The sequence below is a fragment of the Schistocerca gregaria genome, chromosome 7 (genome assembly GCF_023897955.1).
Source record: "Schistocerca gregaria isolate iqSchGreg1 chromosome 7, iqSchGreg1.2, whole genome shotgun sequence".
Taxonomy (NCBI): domain Eukaryota; kingdom Metazoa; phylum Arthropoda; class Insecta; order Orthoptera; family Acrididae; genus Schistocerca; species Schistocerca gregaria.
In genome coordinates, this window is record NC_064926.1 from 294,459,726 (window position 1) to 294,485,644 (window position 25,919).

At 42.1% G+C, this 25,919-nt stretch overlaps 1 protein-coding gene across 1 annotated transcript; it reads right to left on the bottom strand.

Moving 5' to 3' along the window:
• Positions 1 to 845: 845 nt before the first annotated feature.
• On the bottom strand, positions 846 to 24,922 carry LOC126281693 (keratin, type I cytoskeletal 9-like). Its single transcript, XM_049980861.1, has 3 exons — positions 24,740 to 24,922; positions 8,073 to 8,303; positions 846 to 1,965 (listed from the first exon to the last, which is right to left on the bottom strand). The coding sequence occupies exons 1-3, from the start codon at positions 24,839 to 24,841 to the stop codon at positions 1,660 to 1,662; spliced, it is 639 nt and encodes a 212-aa protein (XP_049836818.1). The 5' UTR covers positions 24,842 to 24,922; the 3' UTR covers positions 846 to 1,659.
• Between the last annotated feature and the right edge of the window lie 997 nt (positions 24,923 to 25,919).

Consider the following 25,919-nt stretch of genomic DNA (forward strand, 5'->3'; position numbering starts at 1 on the left):
TTCGCCAGTTCATGCGCGGCCTCTTGCAAGACTGCTCCATTTGATATCATGGAAAGTATGTGGTCGGATTTATGTCGTTACGTAAGACATATTTCTTCCGTTATGTGAGATGTAATTAGGGTAATACTTCCCTGTTACTATGGCGGAGACGCATTAATTTTTTCTTACGTAACGGGATAAATATTGTATTTTACTAAATGAGATCCGTTATTAGCCTGTGCAGGAACTTAGTTGAACTTGGGTATTGGCAGAAATCAACTGTGAGCTGTTTGCTTAAACCCGTAACTAGGAGTTACGTAGGAAAATCACGGAGAAACTAAACGAAAATTTTCTGAAGGTTACTAAATTCAGCTTTCCTAAACACTACAGACTGGTCTTATATAAAAGAGCGAGAGCAAGGAAGGGGGATATTCATTGAGAGAACGTTTTTACATTCAGTTTGGTATAATTTTTTTATGCATTGTAAAATTAATAAATTTTCCTCCATTGTAGATTGCTGTCAGCAAAGACACCGTCTCTGTGATCTATAAACGATGTTTTGTAACTAATAAGTGGTACGTTAACCAAAGTGAGAACTGCATTTTTGAACATTATGACAGTACCTACCCATTAATCTGTTGTTAATTTATAAAATCAATTATGTGTGCAACAGAAATGCTTGGTATGGAATTCCAAAATATTTTTTGTGATATTTAGCTACTTCTCAGTTTTTGAAGTTTTTAATAGTCATACGCTCAAGCGTGTGTAAAATGCGGTAATGTGTAACTAATTTACTATTGCCTTTCTATCGTCACTATTTCTAATACTGTAAACTTTGATAGAGTAAATAAATGTAGACACCATGATCTTATTTTTAAAGTTTATTAGTAACAGATAACAATTTAATAACAAACAACATTATCGTTAAGAGACAGTACGTAAATACTACTCCAGAAACGTCAACTAAATTTGAAAGTTGCTTCAGTACTGCAAGAAGTGAAGCTAGATTTGTGGGGCCACTCTGGTGTAACATTTTCGATGAAACGCATTAATTCGTTCAGTTTGTGTAAATCAGGGACTAGAGCACAAGATAAATAACGAGAAAATGTAGTCAGCTGCCAGCATTCGGAGGGATTTGGACGAGATCCAAGCTTTGGTGTTATGCAAATTCACTTACATAAATATCAGAACGAGACTGTAGACCACGAAGAGAATAGCCCATTCTGAAACTAGACATTCAAAAAGAAGAGAATAGAATGCTTGTGATAAATTTAATATGGAGCTTAATTGACCGAACAGAGAGGAAGATGGGGTGGTTTTGTGTTTTCTTAAGCTGAGATCGTATGCCACATTCTGGTTCTGTAGTAGCGCGTGTAGTTAGCTTTAAAAATTGCACACAGCTGAACAAGTCCGAATTTGTTAGTAAACTTGGAGAACAGCGTCTCTAAGAGCTTAGAGTGTTTTACTGCGTCACAACTAGCATGCTGTGACAAAAGCCGTTGATTCTCGTTTGAACCATATTTTAAAAGTGCTTTCCTAGTGAGTTGGCTGCTGTATAAGTTACAGGAAAGTCCACTGCCCCGCGAGGTTATTTAGAGAAACACTCGGCGTGGAGTAGTACTGCGTGGCGCCGGTAGATGGCGGTAGGTGGCGTGAGGCGTCGCAGATCGCTAGCGACGCTCAGTAGTGGCCGCCTTCTCCGCCTGTGTAGTGGCCGCCTTCTCCGCCTGTGTAGTGACCGCCGTCGTCACCGCTCGAGTAGTAGTGCTCGCTGTAGTGGTGGCCGCCGTCGCCGTCACCGCCGGACTCGTAGTGACCGGCGCCGCCGTAGTGACCCTCGCTGCCGCCGCCGCTGCTGTAGTGGGCCGAGTGGCCGCCGCCGTAGTCGCCGCCGAGGGTCTCGTAGTGCTCGCCGCCGTGGTCGTACGAATCGCCGCCGTCGATGGCGCGCAGGTAGTGCTCCGATCCGGCGCCGTGGTGGTCACCCTGTGGGCATGCACGCACTGGCTAAGAGCGCTGTCGCCTCTTTATAGAAGCAACTGGAAATCTGTACTTGCAGGAACTGTCCGACACAGAGAAACTGTCAGGTTAAGTCCGAAAACTCCACATGTTGTCACTTAATATTCACAAAGCTTGTACCATTGCGAATTACCAGTTTAAAATTGCCTGTTCATTTAATTTATGTTCAACGTCATCAAGTCTACATCAGCCTGAAATATTCCTTTCTAGAACACCTAAAAAGAGTTGAAAAGGTTTCCAAATGCCGAGAAAAAAAACTCTAAACGTTTTTGAAATGTCGATAATATATTGATAAAGAGTCTCTTCATACTGAATATCAATGTAACGATGTCATCAATAACTTAACCTCTGACATCGTAAAATAAAATTTAAGAAGTGTGTTCGTGCAAGTGTTGTTAACATTTCCCTCTCAGTTTTCTGTGAGCATCTCGGCGCGTAAGTTTTTCCATTTAACTTCGTAGCCTATTCCTGTTAAAATAATGCTAAAATAAGACCTGAAGTTAAATGAATGAGAAGTTTTATCTCATAAAATGCAAGGCGAATAGGAAGAGACAGTGCAATAGTGTTTAGAAATGATAGTAATGAAACAGACACGATTAACTTAGGAAAGAGTCTAGTTTATACATAAAAGCATCATATTGAAGATGTATGTACACGAAGGCCACAGAAAGCTTCGTCCAAGCTCCAGTAACGAATCGAAAATTTGATATTTAACAATGGAAATACACTGAAAGTGACATAAACATAATGTCGAAAACATTGGCGACGGAATATTTGTATCACCATTAATTTGTTTCAGATAAGTTAATACATGCATTCGAATATAATGTTTGAAAGGAATCCGCATGGAACAATAAACCATACTATATGATAAACAACACTGTATATATGGCAGTTAAATGTGGCACAGAAAATGCTGTAGTTAAATTCGTGGTTTGATACCTGACAGGTCAGCAACATGTTAGGATGAAAAATAATGCAATCGGAAGCTGTAATCTTGCGCTGCCATGACTTACGATCAAACTCAGCAATAAGCAGAAAACTCCAACAGTGAGAATCACTTTGCACCTAACTAAGAAACGAAACCTTAGTAGCGTCAGATTCATCTACTAATTCTAAAGACTCTAAAGCTCCACATAGTATATGGGTGTCTGTTCTAGTGGTTCATAAAGATCCCAACAAGGTTCATGGAGGATAAAATATATTTTAATTAGACATATCATATTGATTAAGAGTACCTGTCTATATGCAGATGCCAACAATTATTTACAAAACAACCACACTGCGCTCAAAACAAATGAGGTTCCCCTTCGTTGCAAACACACAATGAAGAATACTATAATAACATTACAGATAAATGTGTACTGGATTGTCTGTAGCACTTCCTGTACATTACGTTGATTGCTGTTATCCCAGTAACAAATGAAACAGATAATTCTCAATTTTTTGATCATACTGTAAGTTATACTAGATAAATCACAAGTAATTGAAGTTACTGTAGAATGTGTATGTGGGTTACTGTGAAAAGAAGAACTTAAATTCTAGTCTAAATAATGGCAGATTTATCGCTCAAGTGTTAATGACTTCAACAGAATATTTCAAATTACGAGTTCTGGTCATGCTGATTCTCTTTCGTACGTTTTACATTTTCTGATGAACAGAATCTTTTTATGTTCATGCGAAGCAAATATACAAGTCTCATCACTGAACAAAATGTAAATGTGAGGCATCACAGATTGTTCTCTTGGCAAACTCCTACTGGAGATATTTTTGCAACGTCTTCCTGCACCACATTGATGAGGTGTGAGATGTGTCATACAAGTATGACACGTAATTGGAGACTGTGTCGCTGAGTTTGTGCTCCAAGTGATCTTACGTCCCACCACTACATCCGTATGAAAACTGACCAAAAGTTTCAGCAATAGCATCGATTTAGCAATCATTTCCGGCGTGTACGACCGTGACTGCAAGAGTCGCTGCGGATCACGCTCCGTGGTATACCTGTTGGTTAACTGCAGAAGATAATCACATGTTCTGGTGGGTGCATCTGCAGCTGGTTCCTTGACGTTGAAGTTTCAGTGTGACGATTGGCAAATGCAGCTATAGCTTCTCTTCATAGACCAAACCTTCGAACCTGGAACTCTAATTGTGGAAGCTACTGTTTGCAATGAGTCTGGCTTTTCTTGTCGGTGTTTATCGGTTCTTGCTCTTCGTCGTAATGAGCATTCCATTGTGTCAGTTCCGATTTCTACAATCTACAATGTTATTTTCAGCTATCCGATAGAGACTGGCTACTGTACAAAACATAGCAATCAGAGAAGGGAAGAGGTGGAACTGCAGGAGACAGAACACTCTCCCCGAAGGTAGTGTACAGCTTCAGAGGACGATCAAAACGACTTGAGAGCCTGGCATTGATATTTGATTAATGAATAATAACCAAAATTGACAAATGTCATGATACGATACGTTATTGGTAAGACATAAAGGATTAAGCCCTAGATTTGAGTCCACATTCTGTTCGTCAAAACGCTTACAGAGGTATTCCTGTTATTCATCTCAGCCAGCGAGGTGATGAAAACTTCTTCATGCGCCAGATATCTAGGAAGGTATTTCCACATTAAAGTGCACGAGATAATGGTTTTGACGACTTATGCAGTCTCGGGAAAGAATCACTACCTCGTTAACCGCCGGTTGTGTTTCTGCCTCTACTTGAGTATGGGTAGAGTTTTAAGCTCGTCCATTCTTTTTAGCGTATACATGAAAACTGATATCGTAGGAAACTTTAAATTCAGTATATACTTACAAAGGTGGGAGACATTCCTATACAATACTAATCCACCACACACTAGCAATATACTGAAGGTGTTATTAGTGAAAAAGAGTTTAGAAAGGGCTTCACCGTATCAACTAGAATTCTTGTCAACAGCGTTACACAATTCCTAATATGCATTTCTGGAGTAGATGTTGAAAAGAGAATTTAGTAGATAACGCATTACTTAGAAACATTCCATGAAATGGTAAATTTCTGGAACTGGCTAAACTCTCCTCCCGTTTCTCCCACTACAACATTAACGCTTCGTAGTGGCCTAACTACATAGATCTTCGTATGTATTCGTTACAGAACTCATGCTTGGTAATTTCTGATTCACGCTGTTACATATTTCCACCGTACCGAAATAAGATTTTCTTTACACATTCCATTTTTATGATACAGCTCTGTACTTCAGTGCCGACTTTGTATTCTGCGCCATTCGCCACATTGCTGATTTGCCATTACGTCTCCTTTTTTGGGTCATGTTGCCTCTTTACTTCCAGCTGCTTTGCAACCTCACTAAGCCACCTTTCTTTTGATCAATCCGGGTTCTCTATTGTGAGAAATACCCTTCGATGGAGGCGAAATTTTTATCACGTGTTTGTTCTGAGCTTAGCCATCACGCTCTCTGTATGGATTTCCTTATTACTTCAGAGATATCATTAATTGTTTTCGGCAATAGAGCCACGTACATTCCGTATTATACTTGGAAACTTCCTGCAATTGCTTATAACAACTTCGAAGATTTCACCCTTTTATTAACACACTAACAGTGTTCGTCTTTAAAATACTAACTCGTAAATAAGTAAATAAGGTTCTCGAGAAAAATTCGAAATCCTTTAATCTTTACGTTCAACTTTTTGATCCAGTTCGACTTATCGCTGACAGAGGCCCACAGTAGAAGCTGTTCTAGATAACTGAAAAGGAAGGTTGTACAACATTTAGAAACATTGAAGGGCAATCAAACTGATTGGAGAGGTGTAAGAAGAACTATAAGAAATTGACATAAATAAACAGTAAGGCGAAGACGGTACAAAATACAAAAATAAAATTGAGAAGTGGGGATATATCCATGGCAAGACAGTTCCAGAACCGCTCTAAACAAAATGAACACTTGGACCCATCTTAACTACGCTTATGCCATAGTCCTAACTGGAACATACAAACAGCCTTAGTGTCATCAGATAGTGACCTGTGAAGGGTCACGTGACCGCCTGATACAAGTTATACAATCTTCCTTTATAGTTCTCCTGATTAGTTAGATGCAGCCCGCCACGAATTTCACTCCTAAAAGAAGCACGTCATGGCAGAGGAGAACTTGCACTCAAGATATGCAATTATTTGTTTGATCTATTCATATCTCTGTCTTTTCTACAGTTTTATCCCCTGCAGCTTTCTCAGGCACCACGGAAGTGATTTCTTTATGTATTAACGCGTTACTACCACCCTGTCCCTTCTAGTTTTCGTTATTTTCCACGTATATAACATTCTTATTCACTGTCTAAACAGTTGATGTTATTTTGAACAACCTCCTACAGCACCATATCTGAAACGCTTCGATTCTTTCCGTTTCCATTTTCTCCACAGCCAGTGACTCACTACTATTCACTACTGTACAGCAGTCAGCACCAGAGGTGCAAGCTCAGAAATTTCTTCCTCAAAGAAACTCTGACATTTGAAGCTTTTAGGCGTCTTGTGATAGCATTTACTTTTTTCTCCTTGCTTTGTGCATCATGTATTATTTTGCCTCCATTGTAGTAGAATTCATTCTTTCCTCCACTTCATAGTCCTCAATTTCGATATTCATTTTATTGCTAATTTCGATTCTACTACTCGACAGTTCCATCTTCTTTCAGTTTACTACAGATCCATTGAGTGTGCTCTTAGACTGTCCATTTCATTTCAAAGGTCCTGCAACTTTTCCTGAGTTTCAGTAAGGATTGCCTTTCACTGATATCCTTTCATGCTGAATTTTAATCTCACTGTGACTTTCATTTGTTTGCATCGTTGTTTCTTCCATGTAGAGACTGAAGAGTAGGGCCAAAAGACCCGATTCTGTGCCACATCGTTTCTAATTGGAGGAACTGATCCCTGGTCCTCCGTTCTTATATTTCCCTCGCGGATCTTGTACGCAATGTACCGGGTGATAAAAAAGTCAGTATATATTTGAAAACTTAATAAACAACGAAATAATGTAGATAGAGAGGTAAAAATTGACACACATTCTTGGAACGACATGGGGTTTTATCACAACCGAAAAATAAAGTTGTCTGGCCTTTTTTCTTCGAGGAAATGCGTGATTCTGGTTTTGTAACTGCTACCTTGACGGGTGAGAGGTACCTCGATGAGGACGTTTCAACATCATCCCCTGCCTGGCTGATAAACACCTGCTCGAACTTACGGTATTTATGCAGGATGGAGCTCCACCCCATGTTGCTAGACGCGTTAAAGATCTCTTGTGTGCGTCGTTTGGTGATGATTGTGTTCTCAGCCGCCACTTTCGCCACGCTTGGCCTACCGGGTCCCCAGACCTCAGTCCGTGCGATTATTGGCTTTGGGGTTACCTGAAGTCGCAACTGTATCGTGATCGACCGACATCTCTAGGGATCCTGAAAGACAACATCCGACCCCAGTGCGTCACCATAACTCCGCAAATGCTTTACAGTGCTGTTCACAACATTATTTCTCGACTACAGCTATTGTGGAGGGATGATGGTGGACATATTGAGCATTTCCTATAAAGAACATTATCTTTGCTTTGTCTTACTTAGTTACGCTAATTATTGCTATTCTGATCAGATGAAGCGCCATCTGTAGGACATTTTTTGAACGTTTGTATTTTTTTGGTTCTAATAAAACCCCATGTCATTCCAAGCATGTGTGTCAATTTGTACCTCTCTATCTACGTTATTCCGTGATTTATTCAGTTTTCAAATTTATACTGACTTTTTGATCACCCGCTATATTATCCAGTCTTCTACTCCTTTTTCTTCTCTTTTCAGTTTTCCACATAATTTGTATTACTCATCTTCCCCTATAGCTTTCTATAGTGAATATGCGCTGTTCTAAACCGACCAGCACGACATTTAAATGGTGACTAATATTTCGCCTGCTGAGCTGATATCGTGAACAGTAATTTCGCTGTAGGTATACCCACAGAGCTACTTTTATGCTTGAAGATTTCTGTGAGTTACACCACCGGCCACCGCCCCGAAAATGCCTGCTCCTGCCGTGGGTTTTGGGTGGATGGTGAGGGGAATACCTGGCTGTAGGAGCCGCTGTCGCCGTGCGAGCCGCCCGACTCCCCGCCGCCCGCCTTGCCGTACGACGTGTGGTGCTCGTAGCCGTACGAGTCGCCGTCCTTCTTGTGGAAGCTGTCGAACTTCTTGTAGCCGTCGTCGCCGCGGCTGTCTTTGGTGCGCAGGTATCCGACGGTGCCGTGGTCGCCGCCGTCCTTGTGCACGTAGTGCTCTCGCTGACCCGACGACACCATCTGCAGCCGCCGGAAACCAACACCGCCACCCATGAGCGCGCTCTCCTGGTCGGTACCCCCCCTCCTCCTACTTGTATTCGTGTACCCCGCCCTCTACCATCCCCACCCCTGCCACCTGACTTCCCCAAACAAGTGGAACTCAATGAAAGTGATGACGTCCCGTGTGGCCTTGCAAGCATTTGCCTCGATCCTACCTACCGGCGTTATTTAGACAGCTAACTTGAATATGAAAGGCAGTACCACCATCACATTAACTGGGGTAATCCTAATTCGACTCATTAATTTAACTCGAAACTTCACTTCCCTCAGCCACATATCTTACAGGGTAAAAATTGCCTTATGCCTTCCTTTACTACATCGTATCCAAAGGCTACTAAAAAATTATATACAAGGCTACATAAATAGGTAATGGGTACATTAATGTCATAATGAATCTGCTAAGGTATATGGGGATAGTTAAATATTAAAAACAAAAAATCTTCACTTTAATATAGTGCTGATAATTTTGACATATGGGTACATTTTGCTAGTCATCTGATGTGTACCACAACGAAGTGCAAATTGACTCAATCCTAAGTGGTCTTAATTGTAGCCAGTCACAAGCGAGTGCTGGTGTTGTTAAATGTCAACCAGTTGCTTATAGACCTGTCCAACAAAATTTTAAAAAATTTAAAAAAGTTAAAGAAGTAACGACAATACTGGTAAATTGTCTATTACATTCTTCCAACATGTAACAGCATTGTAAAAGAATTAAGGGAGAAAAGTACTAAGCAGAGTTACATCACAAAACGATAGACAAAGTTCAGCGTGTACCTATAAGGCAATACAAACTCATAACAATCTCCCAGTCGAGCGTCTTTACAAATGCAAGCACTCGAATGCAAGAAGTACCGTGATGAAATGAGAATATTACTTTACATGTTCTTTAACAGATCGACGTAACAGCGTAGCTCTTCGCATGACGTGCATGGGTGTAATATTGTAGTAGATACAGACTTGTTGACTTATGAACTGTATGTGACCGTAGCCTTAAGGTAAATACTGACTACTACAGTATGTAGTTCGTCATGGACGATGCTATGAACTTATTTTAATTACATAAAATTCGTTAATTAACAATACAAGTTGCGTATCTCCCAGTGGGTGTGCATTAAACGCTATGTATACTTTCATAGCTACTGTTCTTCATGTAAATTTGAAATGCAAAGAAAGAAGTTACGAAAAAGTCGCTATAACGCACAAAGGTAAAGGAACAAAGAAGCGGGTGGGTTGCGAGAGGGAGGAGAACAGCGGTGAAGTGTAAGTAGGGAAGACGAGAGGATAGTAAATATTTATGATACGTTGTATATCCTTCTTTGTAGGCTTTAAAAATGATGGAATATTAAAACGCATAGATCAATTTTCGTTAAAAAAATGCTTGAGTGAGAAAAATCAAGTTTCAAGTGGAAAAATAACCAAGGAGTCTTATGCTGCCTTTCTGCACACTATAATTATAATTTATTCCACATTAAGCATTTACTGACAAACAGGAAAGCGATATTGAGCCCTAATATTCTTTACCACGTTTCACATTTCATTAAACATCAACATCAAATAAAAGTTATAAAATGAAATGAGGGATGCCTGTATAGTCATCAGGGAAGTGACAGATATATATGTGGAGCAACACCCTGAGCATGATGGCTTGTTACCCATCCTGTAGGCAGTAGCATAAGGCCGTGGTTTGCAGACGGAGGCCGGCTGTTGTCTTTTCATCATGTTAATCACATTGACCATTTACGTCTCGCTAATTGTAGACATCATACTCGATTTTCAAGAGCTATCACTACTACTATAAGAGCGTGAGTCTTCAGAGCCACAGTTTCGCTAACATGCTGCTTACTCAGAGGTCCTCTTTGAAGGACATTGACGCTACTTGATGACTCATCCAAGACACCGACCTTAAGGGTAGGCGTTATGTTCTATCGACATCCTAAACGACCGTTTCTACAAGAAGTTGCAACCCTATGACAAACGAGATCTGTTAAGTTGCCATTTCCAGGCTGGTCCTAATGACCAAATACGTCCCACGAAGGCATTCCTCCGCTCCTGGCGTCCTTCAACACACCATAGAACCTCTCTAACGGCCACTGCCCTTTAGGGCACCGCCAATAAATACATTTCTAAAAGCTTTGTATTAGAATTAACCGGCCCGAAAATTTCTCTTGGTCTTGAGAGAAGGTAAGAGGTAATTTTGGTTTCGCTCTCGCCTCGAGGACATATCGAAAATCAATAGTCCAGGTTTCCTATTTTAGTTTTTAATTGAATTCCGTGACTAAGTAAATGTACTATCACATACTCTCCCCAAATGAATAACCACGCTTTCACGAGTAAGTTTGAAGGCCACACAAGCATTAACACAACCTATTCACAAGTTCCAAATCTTATTTAAATTATTCTGACTGGAACCAGATAACGATTTCCTCTGTCAGCAAAACTATTTGAATGTATGTAAATGGAGTCACTACATGGTTACAGAAACTTTTAAAGAAATAGGTGACAATAACCTCGCAACAGTACTATTTGCTGCTCACAGCTCGTTCAGTAGCTGGTATACACAACGGAGCGTTAAGATGTTGTCAGGAAATATACTATAAAAATGTAATTGCGACGAAAACCATCGTAATAGCCTTCCAAGGAGAACACTTTCTGTAAAAATTTAGATTGACCACAAAAAATCGCAGATGTCTGATTTGGGACTTTCACATATCATAAATTACATCAAATATCACAAATTACATCATCGTAGAGGATTTAGACATCTCGTGGGAACAATACAATGGACAACGGGCCACAAAAGACGGAACGAGACTTTACTTAGACGATACATGCGGCAGTTACGTTACCATTACTGCTGTGTGGTGTTGTACACTGTACTCTAAATTCATTGTAGGCGAAACAAACACTGTAGCACCAACGGAAACGAACTTCGTGCATTGCGTGATGGTCGGTTAACTACTTGACAACGAAAGCCATGAAGCCATACGAAAGAAACTAGGATTTGAACGTCTCTTCGAAAATATAGTTAAATACTGGATACAGCGCTACTACTGAATGCGTGAGTGAAGGATAGCCAAAACACCTTCACACTACAAATCAGAAGGTCAAAGGAGACAGGTACGCAACTGAAGAAGTCGTCAATACCAGTAAGAACCACTAACTGACCTGAAGAAATCCGCATGATGATAATAATGATGATGACGGTGATGCTCTGATTGCAAAAATGATGTACAGTTTGTGGAAACTGGTGCCCGATGAATTTAGAGGTCATTTAAAGATACTAGTGACAAATTACAGGGAGAGAAAGCGAATTGCAGTTTCAGCAGTAACGCTGTACACATCGAGCTTTATGTATCGTTCTTTGGCTATCATTTAAATTACTAGTACAGTAGAGACAACTGTGCTTTCTCGACCACCAAATAGCGACGCATGACAAAGATTCGGAGTTCCAATGTGCAGCCTCCTGGACTACAGTTTATTAGTTTCTATAAATTACAGTTTTTGTGCGTTGGATTGCTATGCTGATGCCTATGTAGAAAACTTGCCTCAAAGAGAACTAGTTAAGACGCAAATTCGACAGTGCAAGAATGACGTCTCCAAGAAAGTAAATAAATTTAAGATTAAAATTCGTATTCGACGTGGAGGTTCTAGCACATGATGATCTAAGATGAATAAGAGGAAGTGCCAAAGAAAATATTCCACCGTGTTTAAGAAATTACTTAGGTAATTACCTAAATAAATTTCAGGAACTACAGTAAATCTAACCCAGGACGACCGATAACGATTTGAAACTCAGCAACGAAGAGTTTGATCACATTACTGCAGACGTCTTCTTCGTCTGGACTGCGTGTATCAATTCATTTGCGAACGATACTGCGCTTTCCATATCATAGATATGTTCAACTGTATTTATTACATCTGTGTAGCAGTGGCGTTCCTGCTATCCACGAATCAGCATCTACAGTAAATGTCACTTCAACATGGACTTCAGTGATTATTGACTCCCCAATCTCCCTAGTGTCCTCTTCAGGTGTTAAAGAAGATGAATTTAAAAGGATGAACGCCACGGACTGCATTTCAATGGACACAACACCCTACCCTCTAGAATTGCAAATAGTGCTTGAAGAGCCAAGTAGTAGAGTCATTAGCTGTCTTCCATGAGTCCATTGTTGGGCTGTATTCGAACAGGGAAGTGGTCGTTCAAGTTAGAAATGAGATTCTAAAGACTGTTCCTCAGAAGGCAAGTCTCGTTAGAACTGTTCACATAATGCTAGTATCATAGTAAATACCCAGAAATTTATCGGCCATTGACTCGGCTGCAGCATTCATTCAATAGTCAGTAGCTTTCAGTTTAGGCTGCTTTCATACGTTTTCAGTATACCGTGTGATCAAAAAGTCAGTATAAATTTGAAAACTGAATAAATCACGGAATAATGTAGATAGAGAGGTACAAATTGACACACATGCTTGGAATGACATGAGGTTTTATTAGAACCAGAAAAATAAAAAACGTTGAAAAAGTGTCCGACAGATGGCGCTTTATCTGATCAGAATGTCAATAATTAGAATAACAAAGTAAGACAGGAAATGCTCAATATGTCCACCATCATTCGTCAACCATAGCTGTGGTCGAGGAATAATGTTGCGAACAACACTGTAGAGCATGTCTGGAGTTATGGTGAGGCAGTGGCGTCGGATGTTGTCTTTCAGCATCCATAGATGTTTCGGTCGATCACGATAGACTTGCGACTTCAGGTAATCCCAAAGCCAATAATCGCACGGACTGAGGTCTGGGATCCTGGGAGGCCAAATATGACGGCTGAGCACACGATCATCACCATACGACGCGCGCAAGAGATATTTCACGCGTCTAGCAATACTTTTTTTTGTTCTAATAAAATCGTATGTCATTCCAAGCATGTGTGTAAATTTTTACCTCTCTATCTACATTATTCCGTGATTTATTCAGTTTTCAAATTTATACTGACTTTTTGATCACCTGGTATATGAAGAGTCTTAGCTAATTGAGGACGAATGTTCTTAATTGGTCGACACATTTAATGTTTTCTTCGTATTGAATTGTGGTCTATGTATGTGTGAATTCTAATAATTTATTCACAGTGTTCATTTCTCACAATAGGCACCTCCTGTCGACTTTAGAGGGACCTAGGCCCCAGGGTTTCTGTGGCTTACCATTGCATGTTTTACATAGGTACAGAAATTATTTACTACATGAATCATTCACTTCGCTGCACCGCCGCAATATGACGTATAATTGTGTGCGTGCAATCTACAAAAACTTGGTTTTCGTTTTCTCTTTCAAAAACGGTCAGATAATCGAATAATGCTATTATCGTATCAGACATTTAAACTTATTTTCTAATTATGACTATTAACTATGAACCGTTGTTATTAAAACTTATTTTCAAGTGTTTTGTAATGGAGCAAGCAATATTGCCCAGCGAACTTGGGGAGAGAGAGTTTCGAAACGGTTCGGCAGTTGTTATCCGAAATTACTCGGTTTCCCTGTATCAGTATAGGTGAGTACTGGTACAGTTCCGTCAGTAGGAGCTACGTCAAATTACTTTCTCTACGTTGTCGATATAAACTTGTACTTTCTCTCTGAATTCACTCTCCTCTGTTCTGAATTGCATGCACTTACTCTTTGCTTCACTGTGCCTGTCGCTGAAAGTATGAAAGCTACAAAATGCTGCCACCTGAAAATATGTTGAATGGGTTTTACCAGGCTGCTGGTGAGATACAGTGAAGAACGTCGTTGTACGTGTCGCCTGCATGGATGAGGAAACATTGACAGTTAGAGTGTTAGGGAGCAGGAAGTACGATCCAGCAAGGCGTGGGCTGGCAGTCAAGCATGACTGGCCAGCGCCTCTGTTCATTGTGCCTTTTTTGCTCGATTTCCTTTCAATTACAGCTCGCCATTTAAAGCCGAATCCTTTCTCAACTTAATTTCCTATCAGGATGGTTCGGGATTAGATTTATGCAGTGAAATTACCTACTTGCATCCTTAAAAATAATGTTGTCGTCGTTTCTACCTGTCGACGAAAATTCAGCTGCATAAAAGAAGACGAAATTCCAATAAGGCATTTTATGGCTGTTGTGTTATGCATTAAATGGGATTTATTGCACGCCCATAGTAACAGTTAGGTGTCAAAATGTCAACGCTCTATAACGCATTTCAAATTTCTAGGGTCGCCTAATGCAAACTACTGTCGTTCCCACGAACTCTCTTGGTCTTTTATAGGCCTCAAAATGCTAATTTTCATGTTATATTTATTATGCAATTCACTTTTCACCATTACTGTGAACACTCTTTTCTGTAGTACTGTGGCATTTCAAAGTGATAACGACTACAAATTTTTGTCCCTAGCCGTTGGGAATAACATTATTTAATTTTTCGAGTCCATGAAAAACAATATTTTTGATAGTTCTCAATGTCTCAGTTAGTTCATCTAAACCTTTGGTATTTTCGGAAGTCCTGCGTAATGCACTGTGTTCTCTGTATAATGCTAATACTACTACTGTTACCACTAATTCCGAATGCCAATAACGATATCTGTGTGCATGATCATTTTTCTAAATAACCTCTTGAGAGTCTATAATAATTACGTCATCAGTCTTGATGGTCGGCCTTACCGCAGAGGCAACATGTTTCTTTTCAGATCACCGAAGTTACGCGCTAGGCTACCACTTGGATGGGTGAGCATCCGGTCTGCGGTCTGCAGAGTGCTGTTGGCAAATGGGCTGCACTCAGCTCTTGTGAGGCAAAATGAGGAGCTACTTGATTGAGAAATAGCGACTGTGATCTCGTAAACTGGCATACGGCCGGTAGAGCGGTGTGCTAACCACATGCTCCTCCACATACGTATCCAGTGACGCCTGGGGTCTCAGTATGACACGGTGGCCCTTCGGCACTTTTGGACCTTCATGGCTTGTTCGGGCGAAATTTAATTCTACATCTTGTCGGTAGAATTTCATTTAACACTTTTCTGTAACGATAACACCTTATCCGATAGGTTTTCGTTTTTTGATCTTTGTTGATGATAAATAATTGTTTACTTTTCTTGAATTTTGTTCAATGTATCAGAAATTGCATTCTCAGTTCTGTGTCAATATTTAATACTAGACGTACTTTTTCCTTGGGGATATATGTCTTGCTCTTTTCCAATCTGCTAATGCTAAGGTTTCTTCGTTGGTGTAACTCCTACGACATATGTTATCTTCAACATTGGATTAAAAAAAATGAGCTCTAAGGACTGTGGGACTTAACATCTGAGGTCAGCACTCCCCTAAACTTAGAACTACTTAAACCTAGCTAACCTAAGGATTCGAACCTGCGACTGTAGTAGCTGCGTGGCTCTGGACTGAAGCGCCTAGAACCGCTCTGCCACCACAGCAGGCTTGGATTAAAAAAAAAAAAATGATAATGGAAGCAACAGCCAGGTGACGAAAAATAATGAAAGTAAGAACAATGAAGTCTAATATATATTAATGTAGGCGAATACGCTATACATATACATATCAGTTGAGGTTTTATGAGAGGTCTTTTTATTTCTTTCGCTTATTTCAATACCTTTTTCTAGTACAATTGAAACCCTGACTTTCTACTTCCTTAGCTTCACGAATATAAGCAATATACATAAGCAAAATAAATAAATGGGAGCATTGAATGCCCAGTTATCCTGACTGTGGTAATTTTTTGCAATATTTTATTTTTCAGTGTCGTGGGAAACATTTCTAAAGAATGCGTTACGGCTTTTTTATACATTTTTATGAAGTTGGAAGGCAGAGTAAACGTGAAAACGTAGAGGCAGACTCAGTAAAGAAGTGAAAATGATGTTTTACGAGGAAGGAAAAAATACATGATAGTAACTACGTTTTGCTGAAGAAAATCTATTCTGAAATTAAATGTTGACAACGTGTTGAATGACCAGTTCCGTAGCAGCTAAGATCGGAGTATACTGTGCGGAGTTACATGTTTAAGGGACGTAATATTAATCTGCCCCAGGATGGAGCTCACCGGTCGCTTTAGAGCGAAGAAGAAAGTTTAGAAACCAAGCGGTCATGTAACTAGTCAATACTGATGTGATGTATCTGTGCCAGGCGGTAGTATGGAATCAACAAAATACGATGGTTCGACATGCAGACGTAATAGCAACAAAGTATGAGAAAAATAAAGGTAAGCTACTGAACAGTAACCACGATTAACTGCCTGGGGGTAACGCTGCAAAGCGATATGAAATGAAACGAGCATATGAGATCGTTTGAGGGAACGTGGATGGTCGACTTCGAATTACTGGGAGAACTCTAGGAATGTGTAGCCCATCTATAAAGGACGTCGTATTCTGAACACCTGTGCGACCGACAATTGAGTGTTGCTCTAGTGTTTGGGCTTGTCACCAGGGCAGATGAGAGGAATACATCTAAGCAGTCCCTGGAGTAATTACCCACGTGTAGGTTCGACCAACGCAAGAGTATTCCCGAGAGGCTGCGTAAGCTGAAATGGTAAGCCCTAGACGGAAGAAGAAGTTCTTTTTGCGAAACACTACTGAGGAAGTGTGGAGAAACGACATTTGCGACAATTTACAGGACGATTTTACTACCGCTTACGAACATCTTGCGTAGGAGAGGCGAAGGCAAGATAAGGGAAATCAAGGCCCGTACGAACACGTATAGTTAATCGTTCTTTGTATGTTCCATTTCTGAATGGAATTGGAAAGAGAATAACTAGAAGTGTTATACGTATAGACCACCGTGTAGCGAGTGGTTGTATGAAGCATAGCACTGTGTAACAGTGAAAAGTGGACGATGAGCAGTTAAGACAAAATGAGAACAGAAGTTTTTGAAATGTGACGCTACAGATAAATGTTGCAAATTGTATGGTGAGGTGAAATAACAAATGAGGAGTTAGTTAATAAAGGAAGCAAATTTGTTGGAGAGGTTAAGCCGTCATTCTCGATTTATTGTAAACAGAGCCGTCTAGTTCGCTGAATGCGTTACTTTATTTATAACGTTGTTTTACAAACTTCTGTCATCAGATCAAGACACCGCTCAGTCTTAGTGAACGGAACCTATATTTAGGTGTTACGTTAACTGTCAACAGCTGACGCCCAGTCAGACAAAGATTTTACTGACTAACAATGAACGTTGTTTTATAAGATCTACATTTTGATTTGACGATGTTGCTAAGCTGTATAGACGGTTTTCTTTTCGAAATAATCTGAAAATACTAGATCTTATTGGGGAGAAAGGAATTTGTCGTTCAAATTGGCTAAAATGAAGGACTGCTTGTCCAGGACACATCTTGACACGTGAAGAAATCGTCAGTTTGCTAGCGGTAGGAAGTGTATTAGTTTAAAATTGTACCGGTGGATGGGGAATTGACTACAGAAACTAGATTTATAAGGGTGCAGACGACGAAAGCAACACATACTTTTGTAACAGGAATTACGCTTTTCAATCTGCTATTGGTCATTAAAAGAAAACCACAGTGTAATTAATATGTGTTTTACTTGAAACATTTAGGTACACCTACCAGCTACTTCTCTACAAAGTCCTCACTCCAACTTTGACATTTTTCATAGTGTGGTACCAACTTTCCGATATCCTCGTCAAATGAGGCCTGTTCGGAAGTAAGGTCCGATCGGTCACGAAATGGAAATCAATAATTTTTTGTCTGCTATAGTTAGATACGCCTTCCAGCTGCGTCCTTATGCAGTCACCGCTCCGACTTAGACATCTGTCGTAGTGTTGTACCAACATTCAAATGCCCTCGTTGTAAAAGACAGCCACTTGTGCATTCTTCCAGTCTCTACACTGGTCTACAGCTCATTGTCTACGCCAAAATGCTGTACTTATAGCCAGCAGTTTATGTGAGCGAAGAGATGAAAATCGGATGGTATACAATCCGGGCTGTATGGTGGGGAAGGTGGGGTGGTGGAACTCTTCCCATTGACAACCCTGCAGGAGCGTCTTATTTGCACCTGCTGTATGTGACCCAGAATTGTCAAGAAGAGAAGGAGACACATGACAGCTACGTTACGTGGGCTGCTTGAAATCAGGTGAAGCCTCTCAGCAGGCACTTCGCCTTGCTTGAGACTATGTTTTGGAGGCATATTTAAGCACTCACTGTGCGCTCAGAATTGAAAAGTACGATATGACGTGGTAGGTGGGTGTAATAGAGACACTGTGCAATACTTATGCACAAGGCATCAGCGGATGTTCCCTGTAGTTGTAATGTCATGACAGATCGGAGGTTGAAAACAAAAACTTGACCTCTCAGTTAGGCCAGAACGTAACGACAAACTTGTCGGCTGGTAGACACGGCTGTGAGCATATTGCGAGAACTAAGGAAAACAAGAAACATAGTGAAATGGTGCGCCAAGGCGAGGGCAACGTCGTGCCCATTAGACGCTGTTGCTCTGCACTGCTCTGCAAGAGAGGAGCAGGCCGACCATTACGGGAGCAAACCTCCTCTCCCACCCTCCCTTCCTCTCTCCCTCCTTCCAGCCCTCCTATTCTCGGCGGCGGTCTCGGCCATCTCGTCCCGTCCCGTCTCGTCTCTTTTGCTCAGCGTGGAGCCTCAGCACGCCTGGAGAGCGAAGGGCCTGGCTGCCGCGGGGGCGGGAAACGGTACGCCAAAGTAATTACGGTGCACCGCGGCGCTCTGGCCAGATGAGAGCAGCGGATGTTGCGGCAGCGGCTACGGCGCTGTTTGCCAGTAAATAAGGCGCCGCCCGTCGGCCATTTAGGCGTCGCGGCGCTGCCATTCGCGCTGTGGCCTCCTCGGGAGGTAATCCGTAATTACGGGGCGCGGCGCACTGTGAAAGCCAGCCGTCATTAACACCGCTGCTGCTGGAACCACACCGTGACCGGCAGGAGCTGCTGCCACTGTGCGACAGCGTCTCCGAGAATCACCCTTCCTACTCACAACTGCTCTGCTCCTCTTCTCTCCGTCGTCGCTTCTGAATGTTCTATGAACGACACCAGATGATACCTCCATAATGTTTCCGCCGTAGCTGCGACGGAATTTAAAAGCCGCCGGTTTCTCCCTGTTAGTGGATGAGTCCAATTTCGGCAAGACTGCAACTCTTCCTTTAATTTCAGCTGCTGTCCGTAGAAATTATACACACAAAGGTGGCATTCAACAAACATCTGCTTGTTATGCTCACATGTAACAGTGATTAGCACTGAATGCAACCACACGAGGTAGGTAACAGCATCGCCAACTACATAGTCCTCTGATAAGCCAACAGCCTGTCGTACAAGTAAAATCCGAAGCACAAGAATGTGGCCAGGCTATTGGCTAACAACATAGTGCAACATCTTTTTCGCCGCAGCGCTAAGACAGGAAGGGTGAAGGGCCACTTTTTACTCCCAGGGGAAGATGCATGGTTCTCTGTGGATCTGGAGCCGTGGAGGAACGATCTCCGCCTCTGTCTGGTTGATCCTCGAACTTAGTCTACCCATTTTACATGGCGACAAAAATCTATGACATGCCACTAACAGTGCGTTGGTCCATAGCTGTAAACAATACAGCATTAATTCTGCATGGTTTCGACAAATCCTACGTTGCATGTTGCACCAGATGTTTATGCACAGATTCTGTAATTCCTGTAAGTGCGGGCTAGTTGTTCGTGGTCATGTCGCAGGTGTTGTTTCGTTGGATTGAGATGAGGTGAACGTGGTGGTCAAGACATCGACAGTTAACTATCAAGCTCCTGAAAACATATCGCAACTGTGGTCTTGTGGTGTGGACAGTATTCCTCCTCCGTCTTTGGAGAACCCATCATGCATGAAGATTGTGGGTGGTCAACAATTTTTACAGATGCCAAGGACGCCATGCTTCTGTTCTCCATACCATCACATGGCCATCATCAGCATGAATCCTTGGTGAAACGCGTGTTCCGACGAGTGTTCGCCTGACTGACAGTGCATTTGGACATGACCATAGATCTGGTGTCACTCGAAATTTGATTCATCTGATAACGAGACATATTTCCATCAATCCACGGTCCATTGCCGATGACCTCATACCACCGCAGTCGTAGATGACGACGTCGCTGGTTCATCTTGGGTAGGTCTGCGCAGATCCGCAAGTTCATTAAGGTGCGCTAAATAGTGTGCTACGAAGGACTTGTGCTTTATATCTGTCAAAGATCGATGTCTGTTCTACTTTGGAGGGGGGGGGGGGAGGAAGCTTCCAATCTTTTTGTCCTGTGAACAGCTTGGATGTCCAACACCTTGGCTCCTCCTCATACTTCCACAATCCTTCAATCACTTCCCATAGATGCTCTCACAGTAAGACACGAGCCAATTCCGATATGCTCACTTGCAGACATTGGGTAGTAGCAACTTGTGCTTGGTGATAGTCACTTATGTCAATGGATTTATACTGTTTGCCACTCAAACTGTTGACCCAGTCTACCCTGTTCTACATATCTATGCACGAAACGACACTAAATGCTATGCAACGCCACTAGGTGACATTCGACCTACCATTGGATAGTGAATAGTGATCATAATATTTGACCCATAAATATAGGATTGTGGCATATGAGACAGGTTTGAAGAACTCCTGTCCAGTCCTTGAAGGCCCAAGGGGTGTCTATCCGCTGCTATGTCATCAACTACCTTGCAGCATCATGCATGTGCGGCATGGACAGCCATCTGGCTGATTTTTAGACTTCTCCTGGCCGTTTTTTTTTTTAGACTTCCCAGACCATGGAGCCGTTACTACTCTGTGAAGCAGCTCTTCAATTTGCGTCATGAGGCTGAGTGCACCCCATACCCGTCCACCAGAAAACCACAAATCTTTGGCAGTACTAGGAATCGAACATTAGATCGCAGCCATCTAAGCTGACTACTCCAACATGTAGGCAGACACATTACTATGTAGCATTCCACAATGCTTTATTCACAATCTAGATTCAATGACAATCATGCAAACATTGAAGGCCATAATTTCATGATGGTTCTCAACCGCCCATTTGGTTAACACCCGACGAGACCAAGATGTTATTAGTGCGACCATGCAGGATCACACAACCACTTCTCATCTGCCAAAATAGAATGGATTTGTTTCAGCATGGAAACTATCACATGGACAATGCGGTTACATCTAGAGAGCTGCTGATTCTCAGCCCAGTGTTGCAGCTTCCCTCGACACGGCAGTCGACAATGTTGCACCCATTAACGACAAATAACGTGTAAGTAGCAGCATTTCGTCTTTTCAGAAGGGTACCATTTCTTTTTGCAACATCACGATGTATATACCAGTGTGTGGATACTGTGAGGAGAGTCAATGTTGCCAGATTGCATTAGTTATTTCCACACCGGCCCAATACCTGTGATGATAATGTGATATGTGTATACAACCCGATCACCTATGGTCTGCATAGCTGATAATTTGGACCACAACCTTGATACTTATGAAGTGGAGAAGCCGACGTGCCCATGACATAATCCAACAAGATACCTCGAGACAGTGTGATGTCTGTGGTGTGGTGTCCTGACATAGTTAAAAAGCCAGCCCGTTCTGCAGCTCTCTCGCCCATGCCCATTGATTTGATGTCGTCATGGTTTGCAGAGAGAGTGGCTCAGGGTCACTTTCCATGCACTACAAATGATGTGCCCTGGCATGAAACCGAAGCAGTGTTGAATGATATATCCATATCTGTCAATCAAGCTCAGTTCGACTAGATTCCGAGCTGGGTCAGAGCTGTGATTGCTATCAGAAATGAAAGTGAATAATCTGTTCTTCGTATTATCCTCTAAATAGACAAAAATAAAATTACTTTAATGAAATACATGTTTATGTACACCACTGGCTGCTGTATAAACGTTATTGGTCTGTGCTACTAGTATGGCTATTTGCGCCATCTTCTGTCACTCGACAGTGCCTGGATATGGTTCATGTAGGGAAAACCTCTAGCGCATTCCAGTAAATACTATTAGACATATTAGAGCTGTTGAAAACCACCTTCCCTAAAACAAATCACAGACAAACAAATTAATGTGCCGTTGTGACATCATCAGTTTGCTGTTAAGAGAAGTAACTTCCACATCAAAATTCCACCAGCATTGTTTCACAGTTGGCACTACATCGTTATATGTGTTAGACAATACTAGACTAACCTTGTTTATTACTTTTGATTCTGATACGCTGGCTAAATATTAAGGTAACATAGGGTTGGAAAAATAAAATAGGCTTGGAAAATATTTCACTCACCTTAAGACAGACAGCCCAGCTTACATCATCCTCCCTAGGTGCTTATGCTGGGCTGCCTATCATAAGTTGAGAGAAATATCGTTCGCCATCCTGCATAAGGCTTCTCCTATTTTGATTATTTCTGGAAACGTTCATTACAGACTGCAACCGATAGACTGGTGACCTTTTTTTTAACCATAGACTGGAATTTAAGAAACAAATCCTGTGCTACATGGGTAACTGTCCTTCTTTGCGACTATGTCACAGCTTGTAAAACTAGTACTTACTTCCGTCTGGCAACTGACTAGTATGCCAAAGTTTGTGTAGCGAGAAGCAAGATCTGATCTTCGCCTATAAGAAGCGACGAAGCTAATACTCTTAGGGCCATTAAATGTTAACCGCAGAAAAAGTCAGCATTCAACTCTGATCAACCCAAAACTGGACTGCACCAACCTCGGTTAAATGGGCTAACTGCAGTTAACGTTGACCGTGGTTAGAGACTCGTTTATCCTCAATCCACCGCGATTATTATGAAGTAAGCACGTGAAGTATTAAGATGATTGCGCATTGATGTTTCAGATGGCAAAAGAGAAGAACAAATATTATATGTTGACCATGTACACTGTTGCTGCAACCGTGCTGGTGTACATGTGGCAATGAAAAATCCTGTCGTAGATTATGGGAAATGGAAATCCAAAGACAACTTCGTCTTTCAAAAGAATACGTGTAGTGATTATTAAGTCAAATGTGGGAGAGATTGGAATTTCCTAATCATGGAAGTAATCCAGTCTCTCACGTGAACAGGCTTCTAATGACTTCAAAGACATACACATCTGCTGCATTTAATATAGTTATTGATGATAGTGCTGATATTCATAGTACAACAGCGGAAAGAATTATGAGTATTGCATAGATGATCGTAGTAGCAATGCCTGTGTAATAGACAAAGTTTCATTCTTGAACAGAATTATTTTCCTTGAGGGAGTGTTTCAGAGTAGTGGATGGATATCGTGGAGTCACTGGTACAGTGGATTGTACTCAGAAGAAAATGCATTTTCCCCAGGGATATAATGTAGAATTTTTCCGCAACAGAAAACTATATTTTACATTTAAATGCCAAATGATCAGTGACCACAGTTTAATAACAGCCTATGAGACACCGTTGCTCGGCAGCGTGGAGTGGAATTAAATTGGGTTGTCTTAGTTCATCAAGCTTCCAGTTTCTCCTTAACGTTGCACCTGTCAATTGTCCGCCCCCGGTAGCTGAGTGGCGCCGGCACAGTAGCTCAGCGTGTTCGGTCAGAAGGTTAGCAGCCCTCCTGAATAAAAATGAGTTAATCGATCAACAACGAACTTAAACGGATGTCTTACGACGTCCGTCGCTAGCAGACATGAGGAACGAAAGAGAAGAAAGTGAGATAAAAAAAAAAAAAAAATTAGAGAGAAAGTGGTCAGTACAACAGAATGTCAGTTCTAATGGCCCGGGTTCGATTCCTGGCGGGGTCGGAGATTTTCTCCGCTCAGGGACTCGGTGTTGTGGTGTTGTGCTGTCCTAATCGTCAACATTTTATCCGCATAGAAGCGCAAGTCGCCGAATTGGCGTCAAATCGAAAGAGTTTCACAGAGCGGACGGTCTACCCGACGGAAGGCCCTACTCACACGACATTTTTTTACCTGTCCATTCGTTTGCGTTTAAAATTTCTCGCATTATTGCTGACTAGCTGTGAAAGGAAATCAGTCTTATATTTTCAGAAATTCCTCTTCTGGAACTTCATAGCGCAATAAGAATACCTACGTTAGGAGAACAACCTGAAAATCCCACAAAAGGAACAAACAGGTTAGAGACAAGCACTACAGACACCGATTGTGATGATCTTGCTTGTATAATGGGCGCTTTTCTGTGTAATACAATCAGTTAAGAGTGTTAAAATCTCTGGGTAGCTGAACGCATTTTCATAACCGACATTTAACTTCGGTACAGACAACATAATCACGATTAAGTTTTAACCGCGATCACGTGACCCTGAGTTATTTGGCATTTTAATCGATGCTGGTGCAATCGGCCCTTAGGGGAGGGAGTGTGTACGTGAAAAATTGGCAATGCTGGTAAGCGTTCTGGCGGTGAGTGGATGTATTGGTGAGTGTCGGGTGGCCGTATGCACAGACGCACCTGCATGTCCTCGACCAGCTCCTGCGCAGCTGCTGCACAGCTTAGGAGCAGCACAAGTGCCGTTGTCGCAGCAGCGACTCTGGTTGCCGTAGCAGCCGCCATCTCCGTGTGTCTCGCTGTGTCTTGTGGCGTCGTACTGTCGAGCGCAAGCAGTCGCCGCTGTCGGTGGCCGGGCGCTGCCGGGCTTTATACCGGCGCGTTCCTCTCCAGCGGCGCCGCTTCCTCTGCTGGAGGCTTTCCAGCGCGCCGTGGGACCGGAAAGACCCGAGGAGGAAAGCCGTGGCCCGCGGGGCGGGCGGCTGGGCGCAGCGCGCTGCAAAAACCCGGCAGCGGCGCCGCGCCTCTCCCTGGGGCGGGCCGCACGGCCGCTCACCGCCACGGCGACACGGCGCGACATGTGCGTGGCTGGCGCTGGCGGAAGAGAGAGCCGCCGCGGGAACACGGCTATTTTTGTCGCCTCACCCTCTGCCGAAATGCACGGCGGAATGCGGATCAGTACTGTCAATCGCAAGAGCCTGTACCGCCAGCGCAGCAAAACAATGCGGTCTTAGGCTCGACTCACCATTCGCGTAACATGAACCTACAAAAAGTGTGACGCTTACAATGGAATTAAGCGGTTCCTTAACTCAGACTATTCTCCGTCAAATTATGGTACCTTGTGCTCATCGACGCTCTAATCTGTAACACTGTTACTGGATCTAAAGAAAAGTAGTGAAAATAACGGAAGTTCCAAGTAAAGGAACTACAGGTAATTCTGAACCACGTAGAAATGCTCCCTCAGGAGCTCAAAAAAAGGTAATATATTCCTGTTTATTAAAAAACTGAAAAGTGTTATATTAGCTGCTTCGTTCTACCTTCATCAGCACGTTCAAAATTTTGCCATGCGAACATATCCATGCACTTTTAAACATCTACATCTGCACTACTGGAGATTAAAATTACTACACCAAGAAGAAATGCAGAAGATAAACGGGTATTCATTGGACACATATATTATACTAGAACTGACATGTAATAAAATTTTCACGCAATCTGGGTGCATAGCTCCTGAGAAACCACTATCTAGAACAACTACCTCTGGCCGTAATAACGTCCTTGATAAGCCTGGGCATTAAGTCAAACAGAGCTACGATGGCGTGTACAGGTACACCTGCCCCTGCAGCTTCGACACGATAACACC

Coding starts and splice junctions, on each gene's coding strand:
- LOC126281693 (XM_049980861.1), bottom strand. CDS start 24,841: ATGGCGGCTGCTACGGCAACCAGAGTCGCTGCTGCGACAACGGCACTT. Junction 8,304..24,739: donor AGCTGGTCGAGGACATGCAG/GTGCGTCTGTGC, acceptor CGGCGGCTGCAG/ATGGTGTCGTCGGGTCAGCG. Junction 1,966..8,072: donor ACAGCGGCTCCTACAGCCAG/GTATTCCCCTCA, acceptor GCATGCCCACAG/GGTGACCACCACGGCGCCGG.